This window comes from Peromyscus californicus, unplaced genomic scaffold (genome assembly GCF_007827085.1).
Source record: "Peromyscus californicus insignis strain IS unplaced genomic scaffold, ASM782708v3 Scaffold_17__1_contigs__length_78620276, whole genome shotgun sequence".
NCBI classification, from domain to species: domain Eukaryota; kingdom Metazoa; phylum Chordata; class Mammalia; order Rodentia; family Cricetidae; genus Peromyscus; species Peromyscus californicus.
Window position 1 is genome coordinate 21,200,783 of NW_026294469.1, and position 23,135 is coordinate 21,223,917.

The window sequence follows — 23,135 nt, forward strand, 5'->3', positions numbered from 1 at the left end:
CAAGCCTGAGGACCCGAGTTTGATCCCAAGCATCCATGAATAAAGTTAGGCACAGTGGCATGCACTTGCAGCATCAGAACTAGGTAGGCAGAAACAGGTATATCCCTGAGGCTTGCTTGCTGCCCAGCCTAATAAGTAACCCCAGACTGCAATCTAACTGATTATCTAATACCAAATCCCTAAAAACATATACATTTTAACATGTGGATTGAGAAGGCTGTATTTGTGTATTTAGAAATACACACATACACCAAACAACAACAATTAAAGAAAAAAGTCCATGAATTTGAATGAGAACAAGGTGAGGGTTACATGGGAAAAGCTGGAGAAAAAGGAAGGGGGAATGATATATTATAATCTCAAAAGAAAGAAGCATCTTCAACGAAAACAAAAACAAGGTTGATGGCTCCTGAGGAGACTGGCCTCCATGTCCACACAGGTGACCCAAACACACAAACACGCACACATACCCACCCCATCCCACCCCCAAAAATAAATGAAAGAAAAAGTAACATAAACAAAAGAAAAAAGTTAAACCATGATGTTTGCCTTTCAAATGCCTAAGAATCATTTTAAATGCTGTGTGTATTTCAGGCCCTAAGCCTCGTCCCTTGTTCTGTGACAGTCTATTCCTATTGCCCTAGCTTCTTTTACTACATTATGCATAAGATTTGTTTTTCAGTTCTAACACTAAAAAAACTAATAGAACTTTCTGGTAACAACGTCATTGTAAAACTTACCATTTCAGGAGAAGGTGTTCACCTATTAGTTTAGGATTCCATTTGTGTGAAACCTCCCTAAAATATAAAAATAAATGTAAATAAAACAAAAACTGTGTTGTTTTAAGTATTTTCGAATTCGTTTTTTAAACAGTAATAAATTTCTGTTTTTGTTTTAATCTGTAGAAAGGATTTTCCTTGTGGACATACTTCTGATTGTGTGTCTGCCAGCAGAGGACTGCAGGGGGAAAGCTGTGACAGACTGCAGGATGGCTACCACTGTGTGACAGAGGAGAAGACCCAGGAGACACTGCAGGCATGTCTGTGAGAAGTTTCAAGCCTGGGTGGATCCATGGGCTAGGATCCTGGACTGAATGACAAAGAGGAAGCTAGCTGAGCACCAGCGTGCATACATACCTCTGCTTACTGATAAAGCACAGGGGAGCATTCTTTATCAGAAATGCTTAGGATCAGGTGTGCTTCAGATAGACAGCCATTTCTCTCTGAGAAGTGGGCCCATTGCTTTGATAACTGATCATGTGGCCCGGGGCCTAAGGAACAGGCCTGTCTATTCCAATTTCCCCTCTTCAACTCTCTCCTCGTAGCCATCTTTCTACACTTTCGGTTGTTTGCCGACAGCTCTGAAACTTGAGTTTCAGAAACCAAACCACAAATATTATCATTGCAGGTACTGAATTTTTACCACACTACTAAACTGAATGTCCTGCACTTTGTTAACTTTTTATAGATCTCTGTGTTTGGGGGGAAGCCTCAAAAACAAAAGGTCTGGCATATCTGTACTTTCAAACGCACCCTGTGACATAAGAGCAGTAACAGATAGAAAGTTGGCCAAGCACTGAAACTCAGTTTTTAAAGTATGAGTCAAGAAACCTTTAGCAAAGCTGTATTGAAGGAGTTCTGAGAATACCCAGTTCCTGGAAAGCAAATACATTGGAAACAGTTTGCTCTTAGCTTCTTGCCTTCTTTGTTTCCTTCCCTTACAAACACATCCCAGCACTGAGGTCATGTGCAATACTAGTGGTTAGGCCTTCAGCCGACTCCCGTTCTTAACAGTGCAAAATAGCGTGCCCTACGGGCTAACTTTAAATAAATAAACAAGAACTATTCATAGGCGTTAACACTCTCCATGAGTTCATGCACAAGAATATGGTACTGAGAACAGAAAGTCGACCATGCCAAAGAGTAGCCGACAAGTTACCACCCCTCCCTACTGACTATCCTATCTTTGTTGCAGATGTGCCTTGTTGCCAACTGCCCTAACTGGAGGGCAGTTACAGTATCGGTCCCTCAGAGTTTTCTACAAGTCCAGGGCTATCTTTCCTGCAAAAGTAATGGCTGAATTTGACCCACAGAGAAGAAACTCAGCCTACTTCCCTAAAATGTATCTACCTTCTCTCTCCCAGTGTATCTGTAATTGAAGTTTACAACCTTTGGCTTCTAGAAACTATGTCATGAAGATTACCACCAGTTTTGTTTTGAGGGTATCACAAACTACACCCTGCAACTCCTGCTCTCACCACCCCACAATCCCACATATGGCATAGACATGTAGACATGCAAGTTGTCCAGGGCTCTTTCCTTGTCAGATTTCATAACTTGTGGTCTACAACTCTCCATTAGCTGAATTTCACTGAGTCTCATATTCTGAATAATGTTTTATGCCACAATACTCAAAGCTATGTCTATGCTTAAATAATTTCTGTAGTCCTGATCCACAGTTCCAACCACCTTTTAGTCATGTCCTGCTGTGGTCATTTGAATGAGAATGGCCTCCACAGGCTGAAATATTTGAGGGTCAGGAAGTGTGGACTTTTGGAAGGTGTGTCACTGGGTGTGGGTTTTGAGGTTTCAAAAGCTCTTACCATTTCCAGTTAGCTTGATCTATCTCTCACTCTCTATTGTGCTCGTCCCCTCTCCCTCCCTCCCTCCCTCCCTCTCCCTCTCTCTCTCAGCTATAGCTACAGCACTGTGTCTGCCGGACTCCGGCAATGTTCTTGCCATGATGGTCATAGACTCTACTACCCTCTGGAGCTATGAGTCCCAAACTAAATGCTTTCTAAGTTGCCTTGGTCATGTTGTCTCTTCACAGTGATACAAAAGTAACTAAAACAACTCCTATAGGTCTGACAAAAATTTCAAACTCCATTTATTGAAAGCTAAATTCCTGGGGCTGGAGAGATGGCCCAGAGGTTGAGAGGACTGGCTGCTCTTCCAGAGGTCCTGAGTTCAATTCCCAGCAAACACATGTTGGCTCACAACCATCTATCTATAATGAGATCTGGTGCCCTCTTCTGGCCTGAAAGCATACATACATACACATATATATATATGCATATTACGTATACATATATATATACACATTACATATGTATACGTAATAAATAAATCCTAAAAAAAAAAAAAAGAAAGTTAAATTCCTTATTTCTTTTCTAACTTATTCTTACTGAATTCTCCACTTTGGTTAGCATTTCTATTTAAAAACAAAATCTCAGCTACTGCTGGCAACTCACTTCCTGATACTCCCACTTCAACCTAACAGCAGCTGCCATCGATCACACCTAGCATGTCTTCCTAACTCAGCACTTTCTGTTCTGCTCCAGAACTCAGAATGGCCCCAGTGTGGTTAAGACTAATCCATTAGCTCTCTACAAGCCAGTCTGAAGCAATACTTTCACACTACCTCTTAGGAATACCCTTGATCAAAACACATCAGGAAACAGATAAAACGTTTGGTTGCAGGCCGCCAGAGAATAAGTCATTACAAAAAGACACAATCATGGAGGGAGGGAGAGGATTTGAGTTGGATATGACCTAGATACATGTATACATATACAAAATTATCAAAGAATAAATAAAAACATGTTTAAAAAGGCATGCCCATACTTTAGCGTCTTGCCTTCTTGTCATTCCCAAGCACAGCTGCTGCTTTTTGTCACTGACTATCTAATTCTGTGAGACCGGGTAGGCTGTCATCTTTTCTTGGAAGGAGCTCCTTTCCTACCCGGTCAATTCTTACTCATAATTCAGACTCTATCTCAATTCTCAGTTATTTTTTTAAATATGTGCCAGTAACTCCATGTAGGTATCCCTGATAGCTGAAAGTGGTTTGTTTAATGACAGCACAAATCACACAATGCATGATAATCAAATGAGCTACTTAAAGAGGTTGTTCACATCCTCCTGCTTGTCACTTAGCTGGCAGTTGCTGGCACCCAGCAGTAGGAATGAAGGCACACTTCAGCAGGCACTAGGATGTGGAAGTCCCTGTCACACACTCACACAGCAAGGTGTAACTAATGGAGGGGCTCTACTGTCCTCTGTGCGATTTCAGACAAGTCTTCAGATTCAAGATATTGGCTTCCATACTTGATAATAATTTAATATAACATTAATATGGGGAAAAGGCCACACATGTACCTGGGTAAAGGTGTGAATTCACTAATTATGCCTTCTGCTCCAAGTGTGACTCCCTGAACAATAAATGTACTTCCCATTCCTTTCCAGAGGGCTCTTGGTCCCTAAAATAAAAACAAAAACAATAAAAATAGTTCTGTTAATACCTAAATATAAAACATTATACTTAATTAAACTTGTCATTAAAAGTTTGCTGATATTTCCTAATAAGGTATTAACTAATATAAATCTTACAGAACTGTATCTAAATCTAAGAGTGGTAGATTTCTACCACGTTGTTCTTGTTCCATTGAGGCACACTCTCACATAACCCAGGTTAGCCTCAAATTTTTTTTTTTTTTGGTTTTTCGAGACAGGGTTTCTCCGTGTAGTTTTAGCTCCTGTCCTGGATCTGGATCTCGCTCTGTAGACTAGGCTGGCCTTGAACTTACAAAGATCCACCTGGCTCTCCCTCCCGAGTGATGGGATTAAAGGTGTATGCCACCACCGCCCAGCTCAAATTCTTATATAGTACCTGAGGCTTGCCTTGAACTCTTGATCCTCCTTCCTCAACCTCCAAAGCCCCAGGATCATAGGCCTGTGCCACTACGGTAGCCTCAATTGTTAATGTCTCATGGTAGCCAAGTTTAGAGCAAGAAGAATACTCCATTCAATTAAGTACTCCAAAATGACTTATTAAAAACTTCAGGTATCAGCCGAGCGGTGGTGGCGCACGCCTTTAATCCCAGCACTTGGGAGGCAGAGACAGGCGGATCTCTGTGAGTTCAAGGCCAGCCTGGTCTCCAAAGCGAGTTCCAGGAAAGGCGCAAAGCTACACAGAGAAACCCTGTCTCGAGAAAAAAAAAAAAAAAAAAAAAAAAACTTCAGGTATCTCTATATTCAATTCCCTACTAGTCTATGACCTACAGGTATCTCAAATTTTATATTTCCACAACTTTACTCAATCATACCCATTAGCACCATTTCTTTTCCTTCTTTGTTGTGGTTCTTATTTCTCTTAATAACTGCTTCATGATACTTGTGTCCAAGTCATGTATTTCTCATTCTTCCTATCTAATCAACCAAAATTGTGTAAGTTATATCAGCTTCTGATAAATCTATGTTCTTTTCTCCATCCTTACATATTACTTATATACATCTAACGCCACAAGAGTTCACTGTTTCTACAATAACAGCAGCAGTGTTACTACTATCATTTATCTATGTTATTAGTGAATGAGAAAATAAAATATCAATACTGTAAAATTAGAAGCAGCAATATAGTGTGAGAAGGTGTTTCTTTTTCTTCCTAGTCCCTTAGCAGAGGCCTTTATCTTCCATTCTCCAGATACAGCTCAGCACATAATAGAATATCTGTGTGCATGCAAAGATGTACAATTTTTTGGTTTGTTCATTTTTAACAGATGTATCTTGAACCATAAAAAACAACCCAGAGATCATTCCAAATCGGTACACACAGAGATAGCATCATATTTATAAAGGCCACCTGGTGTTTTACCACATAAATGGATCATTGTTGTTTTAGTGGTATCCTCTTGCTAGATATTATAATTTCTTGGCTCATTATTATGTGCAATACCACAATATGATATCCTTGATACACATTTTTACACATTTACATAAAGATTTATATAGAAAAGTTCTTAGAAGTCAAATACACAAATTTTAAATTTTGATGCAATTAATCCATTGGTTTGCAATGCCCTTGTTACTCTAAAACATCTTCAACGGTTCTCATAGTTTTTAGGATAAAGTGTACAAACCATAGAAGGCCCTTTATGATGCTGCTCACTTCTCTGGCTCTTTTGTCTTCTTCCTCTTACCCTCAACCTCTGCTACAAGGTACTATTAACTGCATAATACCTAGTTCCCAAAGCGATAACCTCTCTTCTCCTTTCACCTTCGAACACCAACACATGAAACCTTTACCCTCAGCATTAAGAAGCAGACTTCCTGACAAGTCAATATACAGATATGCAAATCAGTGTCTCTTTCTCAACAGCTTTCTCACGCCATACCCTGTGATCAGTCCCAGTTGTGGTAGTCAATCTTCACTGTAAACAGATTAGAAATGTTTAACTCAGCCAGGCGGTGGTGGCACACGCCTTTAATCCCAGCACTCGGAAGCAGGCAGAGGCAGGAGGATCTCTGTGAGTTCAAGGCCAGCCTGCTTTACAGAGTAAGTTCCAGGATAGGCTCCAAAAGCTACACAGAGAAACCCTGTCTCAAAAAACCAAAAAAAAGAAAAAGAAATGTTTAACTGAGGAGGAAGACCCACCCGTAAGATTGGCAGCATCATTTCATTATCATCAAGAGCTAAAGAATGGCCAAAAAGCTAAGTGTCAGCATTTATGTTTCTCTGCTTCCAGACTATGGATTGAATGTGGTCAGCTACCTTGAGCTCAGGCCTCCATGTCGTCACTGTCATGACAGATGACATTGTTTTAAATTTTGAGTCAAGATAACCCCTCCTTCCTAAGATGTTTCTGTCGGGCATTTTGATACAGCAATGAGGAAATGCAGGAGTATAACAGTTTTGATGATGCATCTCTCATCTATAGAATAATTAGTACTTTATCATTCTCATACTGTACCACAATCTTCTGCTGACATTTCTGTCTCCATGACTAAACTGTAACTCTCTTGATTGTGTGTATAGACATTACCTTACCCGCTGTTAAATTCTTGGAACTTAGCACAGTTCTTTGCAATTTCATTGAATTAAGTTAAAATTCTGGAAAACTCAAAGGAGAATTCTTTTTTTTTTTTTCCCCCCCAAGACAGGGTTTCTCTGAGTAGCCCTGGATATTCTGGAACTTGCTCTGTAGATCAGGCTGGCCTTGAACTCAGAGATCCACCTGCTTCTGCCTTCCAAGTACTGGGATTAGAGACACATGCCACCACCGCCCGGCTCAAAGGAGAATTCTTACTTCAATGCTTCACAAGTTTAAATATACAGCTTTAGTAGAACAGATTCTCACCTGAGTTTTGTTGAAGCTGTACATAATGTTGATGACTGTAAATGGAGTAAGATGGTAATGCCGAGCATGGTAATTAACCTGTAAAAATATATAATATCTTTTCTGTTTTGTCATGAAATAATAAGGCCATGAAAATCTAAAGTTCAGCATAAACAACAGTTAAGTTCTAAAGTCAAATAATAAGCACCTCAAATAAACCATTCATGTCATGCATATGGTGATATAAATGCAGTATGTAGGCTAGTACCTAACAAACCTAGTGATGAAGACTATAGAGTCTCTTGCTGTCTGACAAGTGAGGTTTTTAAGCTCTGGGATTAAATCTCATACTCCTTTTGGCCAAGCGTTTTTTAAACTATAGCTTACAATCAATGGACAAATCATAAATCAGCCAAACGTGTCAAAATGATGGATACTGGATCATGATGTAGTATCATCACAATTTAAATATATACAAATCAATTTTACTGTTCTGGGGTATCTACAACTTCCAATGTTATTCAGGTAGTTTTTCTCTATGCATTCTTATTTTTCAGTGACATGTATAAACAGATTAATTTGTACTGATTATATTGTCTGAATGTTATGTGGGAAAATTATTTTGCAAAGAATTGAAATTACATGATAGGACCTGCTACGATGCAGGCCACTAACTGTTGGGGGCTCCATTATCTTACCAGAGGCCTGACAAGTTGAAAATAGTTTCTTAGTTTTACTCAGGCATCATTTCCCTTTTTCATGTATTGTTGACATGCTGTGAGTATAAAAACAAGGGTGAACAAAACTGCTGATTCTTAACCATGCAATGAGGTAGTAGCATCAATTGTATTTTTCTATTATATTCTTCACCATAGATACTCACAGAAAGGAAAAACGATCTTAATTTAATAGTATCCTTGGTGAAGAAGTACAAAGAATAGTTATATGAAACCCTGATCTATGAGTGCATACCACCTTTTTAAATAACATTTTGTGTGTTACATTAAGAAGACAGCTGTCATGAAGGAAAAATCTTTTTTTTTTTTTTTTTTGGTTTTTCGAGACAGGGTTTCTCTGTGTAGCTTTGCGCCTTTCCTGGAGCTCACTCTGTAGCCCAGGCTGGCCTTGAACTCACAGAGATCCGCCTGGCTCTGCCTCCCGAGTGCTGGGATTAAAGGCATGTGCTACCACCACCCAGCTAGGAAAATTCCTAATGATGGATTTGCAGCCTACCTTAGGACTTTTCTTTTTTATCACAGAGCATCATTTTCCTTTCCTTTTTTAAAATACCCTGTCAAACTATTACTTTCATACAAATTATTACTTTTTTTTTTTTTTTTTTTTAGGTTTTTCGAGACAGGGTTTCTCTGTGCAGCTTTGCGCCTTTCCTGGATCTCGCTCATCTAGACCAGGCTGACCTCGAACTCACAGAGATCCACCTGCCTCTGCCTCCCGAGTGCTGGGATTAAAGGCGTGCGCCACCACCGCCCGGCACAAATTATTACTTTTATACTTGGGACATACATCTTTCTCTTGCAGTACTGATACTTGAAGCTAAGGACAATTATATGCTCAGCCTCTCAACTATATTCTCAGACCAAATGTGTACTTGTAAATTAACAAAGTGAGCTTGAGTTTTGTTGATTGTTGCTGGTGGTGGTGGTGGTGGTGGTGGTGGTGGTGGTGGTGGTGTTTTTGTTTTGTTGTTATTTAAAAAAAAAAAAAAATATATCCTCAGAGTGTTTGTTTTCAACTTTCCTCCAAGTACAAATCAGAAACACCTTAATAAGATTTAAAATGTTATTCTGGCCAAGGAACACATAGGAACTACACTTTAAAATCCTGGTGATAACTCAGGAACAGTAATAAGAATTGGCAAATGGGAGAGCATGAATTAAAAATCTCCTGTTCAGCAAAGTAAACAAAGAGCCTCCAGAACATGAGCCGTCTGATAGGAAACGAACTATCCAGAATATATACAGAACTAAAAAGATTAAATGCCAAAACCTCCAGTAATCCAAGCAGTAAGTAGGCAAAGGAAATACTAGTAATAGCCAAAAATAGTCAAGAAAAAGATTCAATACCATTGTATAGCCGAGAAATGTAAACCAAAACCATACTGAGATTCCATATCGACTCTATTAGAACTGCTGTCACCAAGAAAACACAAAAACAAACTCAGGTGACTGTGTGAGGAAAAAGAACTCTCCTTCAGAGCAGCCACTGTGGAACTCTCCAGAGAGAAAACTGAAACGGAGCTACTGACTATTCACTTGTACGCTGGGATAGAGCAGAGGGATTGTACGCAGCAGACACCTCAGAAGTCTTTTTCTTGTTTCACTAGTCAGAGAAACCAACCCATGGAATCAGTATACACACACACACACACACACACACACACACACACACACACACAAAAAAAAAAAATTATTATTATGCAGCCACAAAGAAAAATACATTAGAAGGAACTAGAGATCTGACTAAGCAAAGTAAGCCAGACTCAGACAAACAACATACATTTTCTCATTTGTAGAATGTAGAATGTTGTGTAAATTAAAGAAATGATAACAAAATAAAAGACACGAAAGCAGGAAGTGCACTTTTTGGAAATAAAGTGACGAGTAGAAGTTGGGAGGAAGGACAAGAAAATGGGGGACAAAAAAAAATCAAAGGACATGAATATGTCTGAAAATGCCATAATTTTGTATAATTATTTTGTATAATTAATACATTTTTATAAAATATAAAGCCGAGCGGTGGTGACGCATGCCTTTAATCCCAGCACTCGGGAGGCAGAACCAGGTGGATCTCTGTGAGTTCGAGGCCAACCTGGGCTACAAAGTGAGTTCCAGGAAAAGTGCAAAGCTACACAGAGAAACCCTGTCTTGAAAAACCAAAAAAGAAAAAAATAAAATAAAATACAAAAAAAACTTAGGGGAACATATATCTCATTAAGATATTTATTGTGAGATAACTGGTTCTTTTAATGAAGATGAATTTTGGCATGTTAGAATTCAATATTTTAGAATCTGGACATATAACTCAGTGAATCAACATCTTTCAAATAACCAATCCAGGGTGATAGAAAATCATGTGTGATATAAATTATAATGTACTTGGATGTATTACAAATCAATGGGAATTTTTGTTGTTTTCTTTTCAAGACAGGGTTTCTCTGTATAACCTTGGGTGACCTAGAATTTGCCCTGTACAACAGGCTGGCCTCAAACTCAGAGATCCACCTGCCTTTTCCTCCCAAGTTCTGGGATTAAAAGTGTACCCGGCTCAGGCCGGCGCACGCCTTTAATCCCAGCACTCGGGAGGCAGAGGCAGGAGGATCTCTGTAAGTTCGAGGCCAGCCTGGTCTACAGCGCGAGATCCAGGAAAGGTGCAAAGCTACACAGAGAAACCCTGTCTCGAAAAACCAAAAAAAAAAACAAAAAAACAAAAAAGTGTACCCGGCTCAATGGAACTTTTTAATGTAACGGAGTTTTTTAAAAAATTAGGTTGCTTCAGATTTCACACTGCACATAAGACACCACCACTTAGTGAGTTTTAGTGTAACTTCAGAAGGAACATTATCATAAAAGAACATAAGTACTCCTATTTTCAAGGACATCATGTGTAGGAGGCTGATTATTCTTGTTTCTCTTAAAACAATACTCTATGACAGATGACTGGAGGAGCAGATGTGAGAAGCTCATTCCTATTACAACAGACATTTGGAACAAAACATAAATTTTTGTAAAAATTATTTGTTAATACTTGATGAATGCATTATTATTTTAATGAGTTAGATCAATACTACATCAGTTTTAATTTCTGAAATGGTAAATTCTGACAGAATGACCTGAATAAGCAAAACATCTTCAAAGTCCTGATAACCTTTAAGATTTCCGAAGAGTTTTAAGACTAAAATGTTGGAGAACTGAAATATTATAGATTTTGGAACATTTCACATAGAATAGTGGGTATACGATTTCATGTCATTTCATCAGAATTCTGTGCTTCTAATTAGGATTAGGCTTGTCTCAGAAGTCCAAGAAATTCCATTTACCTGACATTGGCGGCGTAAAACAATGCAAGGATGGGCCAGTACATTCTCTGTAAAGAGACTATACAGAAATAATTGATATGTGTGTATATATAAATATCTTTACACAAAATTTTATGCATATAACATACATATACCTGAAGTTATTCTTATATTTTCACAATTAAGAGAATTTAATTCCTACACATCTGCAAATGATACCAACAGTAAATTCAATATAAATAAAATCTAGATCACAAACTTGTAAATATATATTATCTATAGTACAAAGATTAAAATAGATATCTGTATGTTTGACATGAAAAATGACACATCATTTAACTTTTCTTTCAGAAAATATCCTATGAACAAGCCATTTGCTTTTCAAGATCCTCATTCTAGAAATTTTTATTTTGATGTACTTACTACTTAAGTTATAGGATTTTTAATGACCATGTTAGTTACTATTTTATGTATCAAATATTTCTTTTGAATATATTCCCTGCAAAATACTTACAGCTGTGAGATTAAGCTCTAACAGTGACATATGCATTCATATATACATATACATAAACATTATATAATATGGCATTAAACTTTAAGCACAAAGAATTAGGCTAAAAAAAGATTAGCAGAATGGAAAATACAGATTTTATCTATGCTGACACTAATATCCCTCAGTTTTTAATGTGCAAATAAGGTCATTTGATTGGTTACTTAAATTGATGAAGGCCATTCTGGTATGAAAGATAAGCAATGCACAAGTCCAATACTTATGAATCTTCATAATACCATAAATAAGATTGATGAATGTTCTTAGCTATAATGACCATTAGTAGTAACTAAACCAAAAAAGGAGGTTGACCACCAAATGGTAATTCAAAATAAAAATCCAGTTTCTATGCTGCAAAACTACCTGGGTACCACAGCCATGTTCAGGGAGAAGGCTCATCACATCACTTTGAGAAGGAAGATTACATTCTATTCTATTCTGATAGTCTCATGAAAGCTAAAACCATATTCATTACAAAATCACTTTGTTCATGCAATGGAATGACTAGTTCCAACCTCTACTAGAGAAAAATCAAGTTATGGATTCTTTGGGGGGGGGGGTGTCATGTTTCGGTTTTATTGTTGTTGTGGGGGTTTTTTTTGTTTTTTTGTGGTTTTTTTTTTTTTTTTTTTTTTTTGGTTTTTTGGTTTTGGTTTTTGGTTTTTTGAGACAGGATTTCTCTGTGTAGCCCTGGCTGTCCTGGAACTCACTCTGTAGGGCAGGCTAGCTTGGAGCTCAGAGATCTGCCACTGCCTCCTGAGTGCTGGGATTAGAGGTATGTGCCACCACCACCCAGCAAGTTATAGATTCTAAATAATGAAATCCTAAAATAAGTATATAATCTGTTAATAAAACCTAAAGGAAGAAATGTTAATCATTTAATATTATAATTAAAGAAAAAACTCTAAATAAAAAAATATTTAGAATGAACATTACCTTGCAAGTCCAATACCAAATCCAGCAAATCTATTCAACTGTTCTAAAATAAAAAGGATAAGATTACTTATAACCAACATTTCTATTTACTGTGACAACCAAGAACCAGAGGAACATGCTGTTCATTTAAACCTCAAATTCTAATGTGGGATAGGGAAGCAATTCAAATAGTGAGTGACCCTGGTGGAGCCTGTGGCAAGTTCCACCGAATGGACGTCTTGCCGGAGCAACTGTCTTTCACTCCAATGGACTGTTGCCATGAGGACTTGTAAGCTGGGACATTTCTAAGTTGTGACTGTTTTAAAAGAAAAAAAAAATCTTCCAAAGTTTAAATATTATCATAGTCAACTCTCTTAAAAAGTGCTAAAAGCCTGTAAGGACTACGTCAAATTAGTATACAGATGGAACCTAAGCATTGCCAATTTTAATTTCTGATGACAATCACTGTAAAATTTTCTATGGATGGCCATGACTGATACACTAAGAAACCGACTGTTTGTGCTGTACAATTAGTAATCTACTACTACTGAGGGACAATAGTTGTATGTAAAATAGCTCAAAAGTGTTCATCTGAGAGTACTTAATGTTATCAGTATAGGTTAAGTACAGCTACTCCCTATGATCTTAAGATGCAAATAGTTTTCGAATAGCTGTTTAATCCAGTCTATCTGGTAGAACCCTAGGTACATATGTGCTCCTGTCTATAGCACTGCTGAAAAGCTAACAGCTGAAAACTCCTATGCACATGTCAAAATAGAAGTCTTTCTCCTGAATAAAGAATCCCAAATCCTAGGAGCAATCTAGCCAGGGGAGAAGACATTAAATAGCAGCATTCGTAACAGACCATTCTCTCTTCCCTCTGTCATTTCATATAAAGCAATGACCCTTTATGATGAGAATACTCTCTTACAATAGGCCATGTAAGCATGCATGTTCCTGGGGAAAACTGCCCACTTCACCTTGAAAGATATACAAGCTGGAAAGCTTCTTTGGTCATACTGAAGTACTTTCTTTTGTGTGGTTATTTACATTCTCAAATACTAAAGAAAAAATGACATGTATGAAAGGTTTAGGAAGGCTTAATGCTGTTAATTACATGAGGCTCTCCTTGTTGCAAAGTTTTACTCAGTCACTTGGTAACAGCTTCAAAATCAACTCGTTGTGTTAGCAAGTTTCCCCTCATTGGAACTAGCAAGATGTAATTTAAGATTTAAAAACTTCCCTGCCTAAGGTAGTAACTTTACAGCAGTGATACTTGTGGTTTGAATCACTTCATTTAGAGCTTCATTCAAAAGGGTTTTGCAGCACTATTCTGGGACCAGTACAACACAATGAAAGAAATGAGAGACAACAGCCCAGCGCTTAATTGTATGACACTGGACGAGTGAGTCATTCATCCTCCTTCACCTCCTCAGGTGCTTACTAATAATCAGGATCTTCCAGTTCAATCAAGCACTTCTGCACTCCAAGTAAAAACTAAGGAATGAGTATCACGATTATGTATAGCATGTTTAATACGTAATGATACAATTTGTCATTCCCAGAGAATGGAGTCAGCTATTTGCATACCAAAATAAAACAGATTTGAAACGTATGTTGTCCATGCAGTTGTTGCAATTGAAGCTCACATAAAAAGTAACTGCTTACAAAGCCAAGTTATAGCAGTGTTGCCAAACTCTAAGTGGAGGTTTTAGGTCAGAAGACGAGAAAACTGCCACGAGGTATGGATTTGCGATCTAAAACCATACTCCCCTGTGGAAAGGGTAAGTGAAGAAAAATAATTATCCTACTATGCATGTTTACAATATTATACTGTTATTCATTTTATTTAGCACTCGTAAAAATTATGTCATTCGACAAGTCTTAACGAGGGATCAGAAGAAAAATGGTTAAATTTATGATTGGTAGAGCCAGGCTCCAAATCCAAATCTGCCTGAGCTAAAAGGCATCTTTCCAAAACACAAAGATAGGAGTCCATCAACCAAATCAAGAAAATCCACCTGCCAGAGTGAATCAGACAACAGTATATTTCTTTCCTGCTTCAGGCCACCGGTGGCAACGCTCCCGGGCTCCTAAACACTCCTACCCATGCATCCTAGGCTATGTTGATGTCACCTAGTGTGGTGATCCCAGAGCACAAATCACGTGCACAAGAGGCTCGCTTCGGGGCAGAGGACGAAAGGAGGGCAGAGGGTGTGGTTGCGTGTGCAAGGACCTAGGCGGGCCCTGCGCGCGCTTCCGGAGTCCGCCGGCCCACCCGCCCGGCGGGGCCCCGCACCCCTCACCGCTGCTCGGGCCGGGCCGCGGGCCCTCACCGCCGCTGGGAAAGGGCTCCTCCGCGGGGCCCTCGAGCGTCGTGGGCGCGGACGGCACGCCGTACGAAGGGCTCTTTTCGCCCCAGTGCAGATTGCGGCTGCCCGGGATGTCCGGGGGAGTCGTCACCCAATGGCCCAGGTCGGTCCCGGAGCCGAAGGCGCGCGCGTGGAAGGGGCCGCCGAAAGCCGGATCGTCCCGCACGCCTCCCCGGTAGCCCAGGCCATCGAAGCCTTCAGGGCGCCGCGGATGCATCTCGGACGGGCGGACGAGGACGAGAGGGGCCGGCCCACCGAGCCCAGGCCTCCACCGCGTCCCCGCCGCAGTCGCCGCGCGTCAGGAGAGTGACAACCGGAAGTCACGGCTGGAACCCGGAAGTCCGGGGAGCACGTGACTCCGCCTAGAAGCTCTGCTTCCCGATTTGGTTGCTAAGGAGACGCGGCAGCGGTCTTAGGCTGGAAGGAGAAGATGCGATGTGTGTCCCCTGCTTTCAGGGATGCTTCGCACGATGCAGCAGCCCCCGATGACCTCGGCCTGTTGGAACAGGCCGTCTCCCCTCACCCAGGTGCCTCACCCTTCCCATGGGAACCCCGCATGAGGGCAAGAGTATCATTAAGTCTCCCTTTGTCTTCCGCTGTATGGGCCACCAGGCACTAGCAAAGTACAAGTCAAGAAAGAATACGTACTGCCCTCTACGGCACAGGAATTAAGTGTTTAACTTTTCTAAGGCCACAAGGCAACTGTAAACAGTTTTCTTTTTTCTGATGTATCTAAATAACTTAGGGAACTGAGATTACAGCGTTGTCACTGAACATTCCCCGCCCCCCCCCGCCCCGCCATTAAGACTTCTGTTGATTCCCCCCACTACCTGTTTTCATTAACCTCTTGGGGACTTGAGGCTGGGTGGCTCTCAATAAATCTGATTGCGTTTTGCATGGCTTCTTCCTGAGCCTTCTTCCCAACTGAACGCTTAGAATAATCTGAGGGCGTTCAGAAGAGAACCCTGACGTATTGCCCTGAAAAGCCATGAACCTTCGTTTAAAGGGATAATCAACTTTTTGGGCAACTTGGCATTTCTTGAATTCGGTTATCTTGTGACTTACCAAAATGTGATGCGTCTCTTGAGCTAGTATTCCTTGAGTGCTAATATCAACTCACTATTGGACACGACAAAAAAAAAAAAAGAATCTCTTTTCCTCAACTTGATGAAAGGAAGAACTTGGCTCTCAGGCCCTAGAGATTTCTGTATGTTTGATAGTGTGTTTTAAGGAGTAGGAGAGTGAGTTTCAATACAGAAATGTAGCATGTCACAATTTCACATCCTTGAAAATAGAGAGAGAATGAATTATATTTCAGGAGCCAGCTGAGGGGAAACAAAGCATAAAAGTCATTACTCACAAATAACAGCTGTATCGCACTATAATCTTCCTTGTTTAAAAAAACTGGAAGAAAATATGTGGATATTTTTATGAAGTAAATTGGAAGACTTTCTAATCCAACAGCAAACCTAAAAGCCTTTTACGGAATTGGGAAATAGTATTAATTTTACTATAAATTTTAAATTTGGTAAATTAAAAACAGTTGTAGTTAACATTAAAAGATAAATGACAAACTGGGAAATGACATTTTAGAATGGCTTAGACACTACAAAGAGCTATTGCCAATAAATGACAGTGAATCAGTATAAATATAAGCAAAGAACATGAAGAGGCTATTTTAAAATGAAACAGGTGAGTAATCACATAAATTATGTCTTCCAGCAATGAATCATTTTACATGAACAGTCACCTTTCATCAGTTAAAATGGCAGTCTTGGCCAGGCACTCAGGAGGCTGAACAGGAGGAATGCCAGGAGTACCCAGCCAGTCTCGATTACAAGTCGAAACCCAATCTCAGACCAAAGCAAAACAATAAATGTCAGTCTTTATACAAAAATGCACGTTGGTGTTCCAGAGGAAAAGAAGTATATCTCACATAAGAAGTGGTTATAAAAATATAACAATTTTTTTAAGGAGAGTAGTTTGGTAATTTGTTGTCTTTTAAACTCTTAAATTTTAGGAAGTAAATATAACATCTGTGCCCTACACGTGCTTAGAGCTTATATAATATGCATGTGCTTATGACATACTTGCCAACAAGAAAAACTACAGAGCTCTAAATAACAAATCATTATTAACTTACTAATCATTATTAATCATTAATAGCTTAAATAATCACTAACCTACTAATCATTAAGTGAAATATCAATACAGATCATTAATTAAAATATAGATCATTTGTTTTGGGATAGATACTGTTTGGTTTTTTGTGTGTGATTTTTTTTTTGCATGTGTATATGTGGACATAAGTGCACATGCATGTAGAGGTCCTAAGTGGATATTAGCTGTCTTAATCAATTGATCTCCACTTTATTTATTGAAGTATAGCTTCTTACTAAACAGGAGCTTGCCAATTTGCAGATAATCTAGCTAGCCATCTTGCCTGCCTCTACCTACTGAGTATTGAGATTGCAGGCAGCCGCCACACCTACTTGCCTTTATTTGGCTGCTGGCCATCTGAACTCCTGTCTTCACACTCACCCATCAAGTGCTTTATCCAGGAGTCACTTGCACACCCCCCCATACTGTTTTAAATAATAGAGATACAATGTTAAATAAGCCAGACATACCGTTAAGGGAGACAAACAGCAGATGTACACATGCCCACACACAGTGTCAATAATGGAGCAAACATAAAGTAATGTCAAATGATACTTTGAAAAAACTGAGTGGTAATGTAGCCTTTATAGAGTATTTGTTCTGGAAGATAGCCCTCTCTGAAGAACTGGCCTTTGAAGTGGGGGATCAAATGAAGCAAAGGAGGAAACCACATTTAATTCCCTGGGATTAAAATTTCCAGGCCAAGGGCTGGCGAGATGGTTCAGAGGTTAAGAGCACTGACTGCTCTTCCAGAGGTCCTGAGTTCAATTCCCAGCACCCACATGGTGGCTCACAACCATCTGTAATGAGATCTGGTTCGCTCTTCTGTGTACATAGTAAATAAATAAATCTTTAAAAAAAAAATTTCCAGGCCAAATAAGAATGAGGTTCAGGCAACAAGCTAGGTAGCAAGCTGAGCAGGCTAAAAGTGATAAAAATGAGGGTGGGCCCTAAAAGTAATCAGAAGATGTGTAATTGTACGTTGGCATTTTATTTCCTTGTTTCTTTAAAGTATTGGTGAATACAATAAAAAGTAAAAGATTAATTGGAAAATAAAGCACACGAGAGTTGAAGAGAGTACAGCCGTGTCTCACAGGCAAGCTGGATTACACTGAGGTTTTCTTGAGAGTGGAGGAATGATGTGGCCTTATTTTAGAAAGACGGACCTAGTGTTTGTATGGGGCAGGAGTGAATGCTTCCTGAGTTTAGTAAGCCAGCCCAAGCTGCTGTGAAAATATGCCAGTAACTTTGTCTCCAGTTATGAAGGCAATTTAAGAAAAGATTAGACTCAGGAGGTTTAAAGATTATATTTAAATGAATATTAACAGGCATTAGAAACAAGCCTAAGCATTCATAATTAATAAGACGTCTCTGTGTCATTATTTTTAAAAATTTGTATCCTGCCAGTCTGGAAAATCTAACCCACAGAAGTTAATCAAGATGAAGTGGGGCCGGGCGGTGGTGGCGCACACCTTTAATCCCAGCACTCAGGAGGCAGAGCCGGGCAGATCTCTGTGAGTTTGAGGCTAGCCTAGTCTACAGAGTGAGTTCCAGGCGAGGCTCCAAAGCTACACAGAGAAACCCTGTCTCAAAAAAAAAAAAAAAAAAAAAAACAAAACAAAAAAAAAAAAAAGATGAAGTGGGAGCTACAGCCCTGGGCTAGATGAATTCAGTTCAGAATTCTACCAGACCTTCAAAGAAGATATAACATCAATATGTTTTTATTTCATTCATTTCTGTTCTGATTTTTACTATCTCTTGCTGTCTTCTTGGTATTAGTTTTGTTTTGTTATTGTGTCTCTAAATTCTTAAAGTCACATTATTAAGTATTTATTTTGCTCTTTCTGATTTTGTAATGTAAGCACTTAAGCCTATAAATTTTTCTCCTAGAACTGCTTTTAACTTGTCCCAGAGATTTTGTTGTGTTATGCTTTCATTTTCATTTAGTTCCAGGAATTTTTAAATTTCTTTCTTGATTTTTGTTTGACCCAGTCAACATTTAATAATGAGTTATTTAATCTTCATGAGTTTGTGTACTCACTATAGTTTGGTTTGCTATTGATTTTAAGTTTTATTCCATTATGGTCAGATGGGATACACAGAGTTATTTAAATTTTTCTGAAGTTATTTAAATTTTCTTTTAAGATTTGTGTGTCCCAGAACATTTTTTTACGAGAAACTTCAATGGGTGACTGTGTAGATGGTATATTCTTTACCATTCGAATAGAATATTCTGTAGATATCTGTTCTATTCGATGTGTGATATCATTTTTGTCTGATGTTTCTCTAAATTTTTGTACAGATGACCTGTCTATTGGAGCATGTGAGGTATTGGAATCACAAATTATTAATGTGTTGATGTTGTTATGCCCATGTCATGAGCCCTCCAGAGACCACCAGGAGTCTAAGTTCATATGCAAAAGCAAAGAGCCTTTATTGCAAGCTTGAGCTTGGGCTCCCCATTCATTCCGACGCAGTGGTTGGATCAGGGAGAGCCCTGAACTCAGTTATGGCACAGTTTTTAAGGAGTAAAGGATGAGGAGGTAGGGGGATTCAGGATTCAGATGGGGGTTGAACTCCTGATTGGGCAGAAGTAGGGCACAGAAGTCTTGTCAAATAGAGATTGGTACTGGTGTTGCTGCAAGGAAATTGGCGATCTATATATAAGTTATGTAAGCTATCCTTAAAGTTCTGGAGCATCTAGTACTTGTTTGTCTCAATTCTGATTGGTGCCCTGCAGGGTACAGTCTGTGGGTTTTCCTGGTTGTTGTAAGGGTGAAGCCTAGTCCCAGTACTGTTAGTCTGCCTCCTGTTATGGCTGCACTAATGTTAAGTTAGGCCTCTTCAATGTTAATCTTTATTTTTAATTTTAGTAGTATACATTTTATGAAATTGGATCCACCAGAGTGTATATATATATATATATTACAATCATATATAAGACAATTATATATAATATAGTAATATGTATAATACAATACAAATATACATATATATAAAACAGTCATATATATATGATTGTATTGTCTTCTTGGGTAATTGTTTCCCTATTTAGAATAAAGTATTCACTTTATCTCTTCTGATCAGTTTCATTTTGAGATGTATTCTGTCAGTATTAAGATGGCAAGCCCGCTCGCTTCCCCATCCCATTTGCTTGGAGTACTTTTTACCATCCTTCCACCTTTAGGTGGTGCCTATCCTTAAAGATAAAGCAACAGAAAGATGGATTTTGTTTCTCAATCCAATCAACTAAACAGTGTCTTTTGATTGGGGGGTTGAAACTATTAATAGTAAACTTGTTATTGAAAAGTGTTTGTCTGTTATAGTTATTTTACTTTTTAATGTTTTTTTGTTGTTGTTTGTTTGTTTGGCCTTTTTGTTTTGTTTTGAGACAGGGTTTCTCTGTGTAGCCCTGGCTGTCCTAGAACTCTATATAGATCAAACTGGCCTCAAACTCATAAAGATCCACCTGTCTCTGCTTCCCAAGTGCTGGGATTAAAGGCTTGTGCCACCAGGACCAGCGATATTTGTTAAATAAATATTTGTTATTTTTAAATTGTGGATATGTGTATGTGTGTGGATATGTATTCGTGAGTGCAGGTTCCCAGAGAGGCCCGAGTCATTGGTTCCTTGGAGTGAGCATTACAGGTTGTTTTGACCTGGGTACAGGAAACAGAACTATGTCTTCTGTATCCGATACTCAGAACTCAATCTTAACCTCAGAGCCATCTTTTCAGCCTTTACTGTCCTGTTAAAACTTCCAGTCACATCCCACATGGGGGCACACAACTGTAATATGGAAACTGAAACAAGAGGGATACTGTGAATTACAGGCTAGTGTGTGCAGCCAAAGGAGACCCTGTCTCAAAAGAATAAACAAACAACAACAAGAACAATAGCAAAAGCCCAACTTTCAGCTGCATTTGATGGCGCACACCTGTGCTCCCAGGTGGATGAGGCAGACTGAGAGTTGGAGGTCTGCCTGGGCTACAGAGTGAGTCTGTCTCAAAAGCAAACTAACAAGGAATTGAGAGAGAGCAAGAGGAAGGTACCTGGGAGGGGTTGGTGGGGGGAAAGAAGGGAGAGAAATTATGTAAGTATATTATATTGATGTAATTAGATTGAAATTATAATTATAATTTCAAAAAGATTTAAAAATATTTAGAAAATAGAGGAGCTGGAGAGTTGGCTCAGCTTCCCTTACTGGAGATATGAATTCAAGTTCTAGTACACCCACAGGGCAGCCAACAACCATCTGTAACTCCAATTCTAAGGGTCCTACATGTACCAGGCATGTACAGACAGACATGCAGGGAAAACATCCACCAACAAAGCAAGTAATAAAATCAAAACCAAACAAACAACAACAAAATAAATTAAGCACTGAGCTAGAGACTGATGAGATGGTTAAGAGCTGAGTGCCCACTACATATTCTTGAGGTTTGGGGTTCATGACCATTCTGCATTTATGTCTACCCGTGTATGCTACCACAAGGCAGTGACTCTCATGGCGCAGAGTATGTTTGAGAAGGTCTATCTGCATGTGCATACTTGTGAAAGTAAGAGGACATCCTTGGGTGTCATTCTTCAGGTGCCAATCACTTTGACATTTTTATTATTAAAATTAGACGTATATATATATATATATATATATATACATGTATACACACACATATATACAAATATATATATATGTGTGTGTATACATGTATGTATATGTTTGGGAGTGTGTCTGCTACTGTTTACCTGTAGAGGTCAGAAGATAACTTAAGGAAGTCAGTTCTCTCCTTCCATCATGTTGGTCCAGGGGATTGAACCCAGATTATCATGCTGGGCAGCAAGCACCTGTACATGCTAAGCCAATTACCTGGCCTTTTGTTTGTTTGGTTGGTTGGTTGGTTGTTTTTTATCCAAGGCCTCCCTGACTGGCCTGAGACTCTCCATGTAGAATAGGCTGGTCTAAAACTCACAGACATCCACCTGCCTCTGCCTCCTGAGTGCTGGGATTATAGGTGTGTACTGCCATGCCCAGCCAGATGTACTGTATAGGAACAAATGGCAAATTCCTCCAGATATTTAGGGAAGAAATTGTACTAACTCCCCTGTTTTTCATTTGGGCAGTGTCAGGGATTGACCCTAGGGCATCATATGTGGAAGTCAAGAGCGCTATCACTGTGTTTCAGCCCCTGCCCTCAATTCCCTACAGTCACTTCAGGGCACAGAAGCTGACAGTATCCCTCCTCATCCATTCTTTGAAGCCAAATACCCAAAACAGGCAAAGAATAGAAACACTGTCTCTTATGAACTGTGGTGGTTTGAAAGAAAATGCCCCCCATAGGGAGTGACATTATTAGAAGGTGTGGCTTTGTTGGAGTAGGTGTGGCCTTGTTGGAGGAAGTGTGTCACTGTGGGGGTGGGCCTTGAGGTCTCCTATGCTCAAGCTGTGTCCAGTGTGGCACACAGTTCACTTCCTGCTGCCCAAAGATCAAGATGTAGAACCCTCAGCTCCTTCTCTTTTTTTTGAGACAGGGTTTCTCTGTGTAGCTTTGTGCCTCCTCAGCTCCTTCTCAAGCACCGTGTTGTAGGGACATGAGGCTCACTGGAATGGGGTGGGGCTTGCATTAACAAGGTGGGTTTAGGATCCCGAAGCTGAGCCACAAGCAGCTAAACTGAAGCAGTACACCCCGTGAAGTCTTTTCTCCAGATACATTTGAATTCATGTGCTGGTTTTTGTGTGTGCCACTGAGGTACATACATCAGGTCTATGCATCACCTTTTTTTATTAAATTACTAATTGATTTATTTTATGCGTAGGGGTGTTTTGAATTCATGTAAGTATGGATTGCTTGTAGGTCTGTGTACCACTTGCTTGTAGTACTCCCGGGGGACAGAAGAAAACATCAGATACCCTGGGACTGGAGCTACTGCCAATTGTGAGCCTCCATGTGGGTGCTGGGAATTGAACCCCAGTTCTCTAAAAGAGCAGTC

The 23,135-nt window shown here is 39.4% G+C and overlaps 1 protein-coding gene across 3 annotated transcripts in view; it reads right to left on the reverse strand.

Moving 5' to 3' along the window:
• Positions 1-15,842, reverse strand: part of Slc25a46 (solute carrier family 25 member 46) — a 33,415-nt gene extending 17,573 nt beyond the window's left edge. The window contains exons 1-6 of one of the 3 annotated variants that reach the window (XM_052741752.1): positions 15,818-15,842; positions 12,637-12,679; positions 11,172-11,229; positions 7,136-7,213; positions 4,158-4,258; positions 741-797 (exon numbers count right to left, since the gene is read on the reverse strand). In XM_052741752.1, the coding sequence (XP_052597712.1) occupies positions 741-797; positions 4,158-4,258; positions 7,136-7,213; positions 11,172-11,229; positions 12,637-12,679; positions 15,818-15,827 (347 nt within the window). In that variant the 5' untranslated portion in view covers positions 15,828-15,842. Of the gene's footprint in view, positions 1-740; positions 798-4,157; positions 4,259-7,135; positions 7,214-11,171; positions 11,230-12,636; positions 12,680-14,921; positions 15,744-15,817 lie in introns of those variants that run through there. The other 2 variants (XM_052741750.1, XM_052741751.1) reach the window with 2 other exon arrangements.
• Between the last annotated feature and the right edge of the window lie 7,293 nt (positions 15,843-23,135).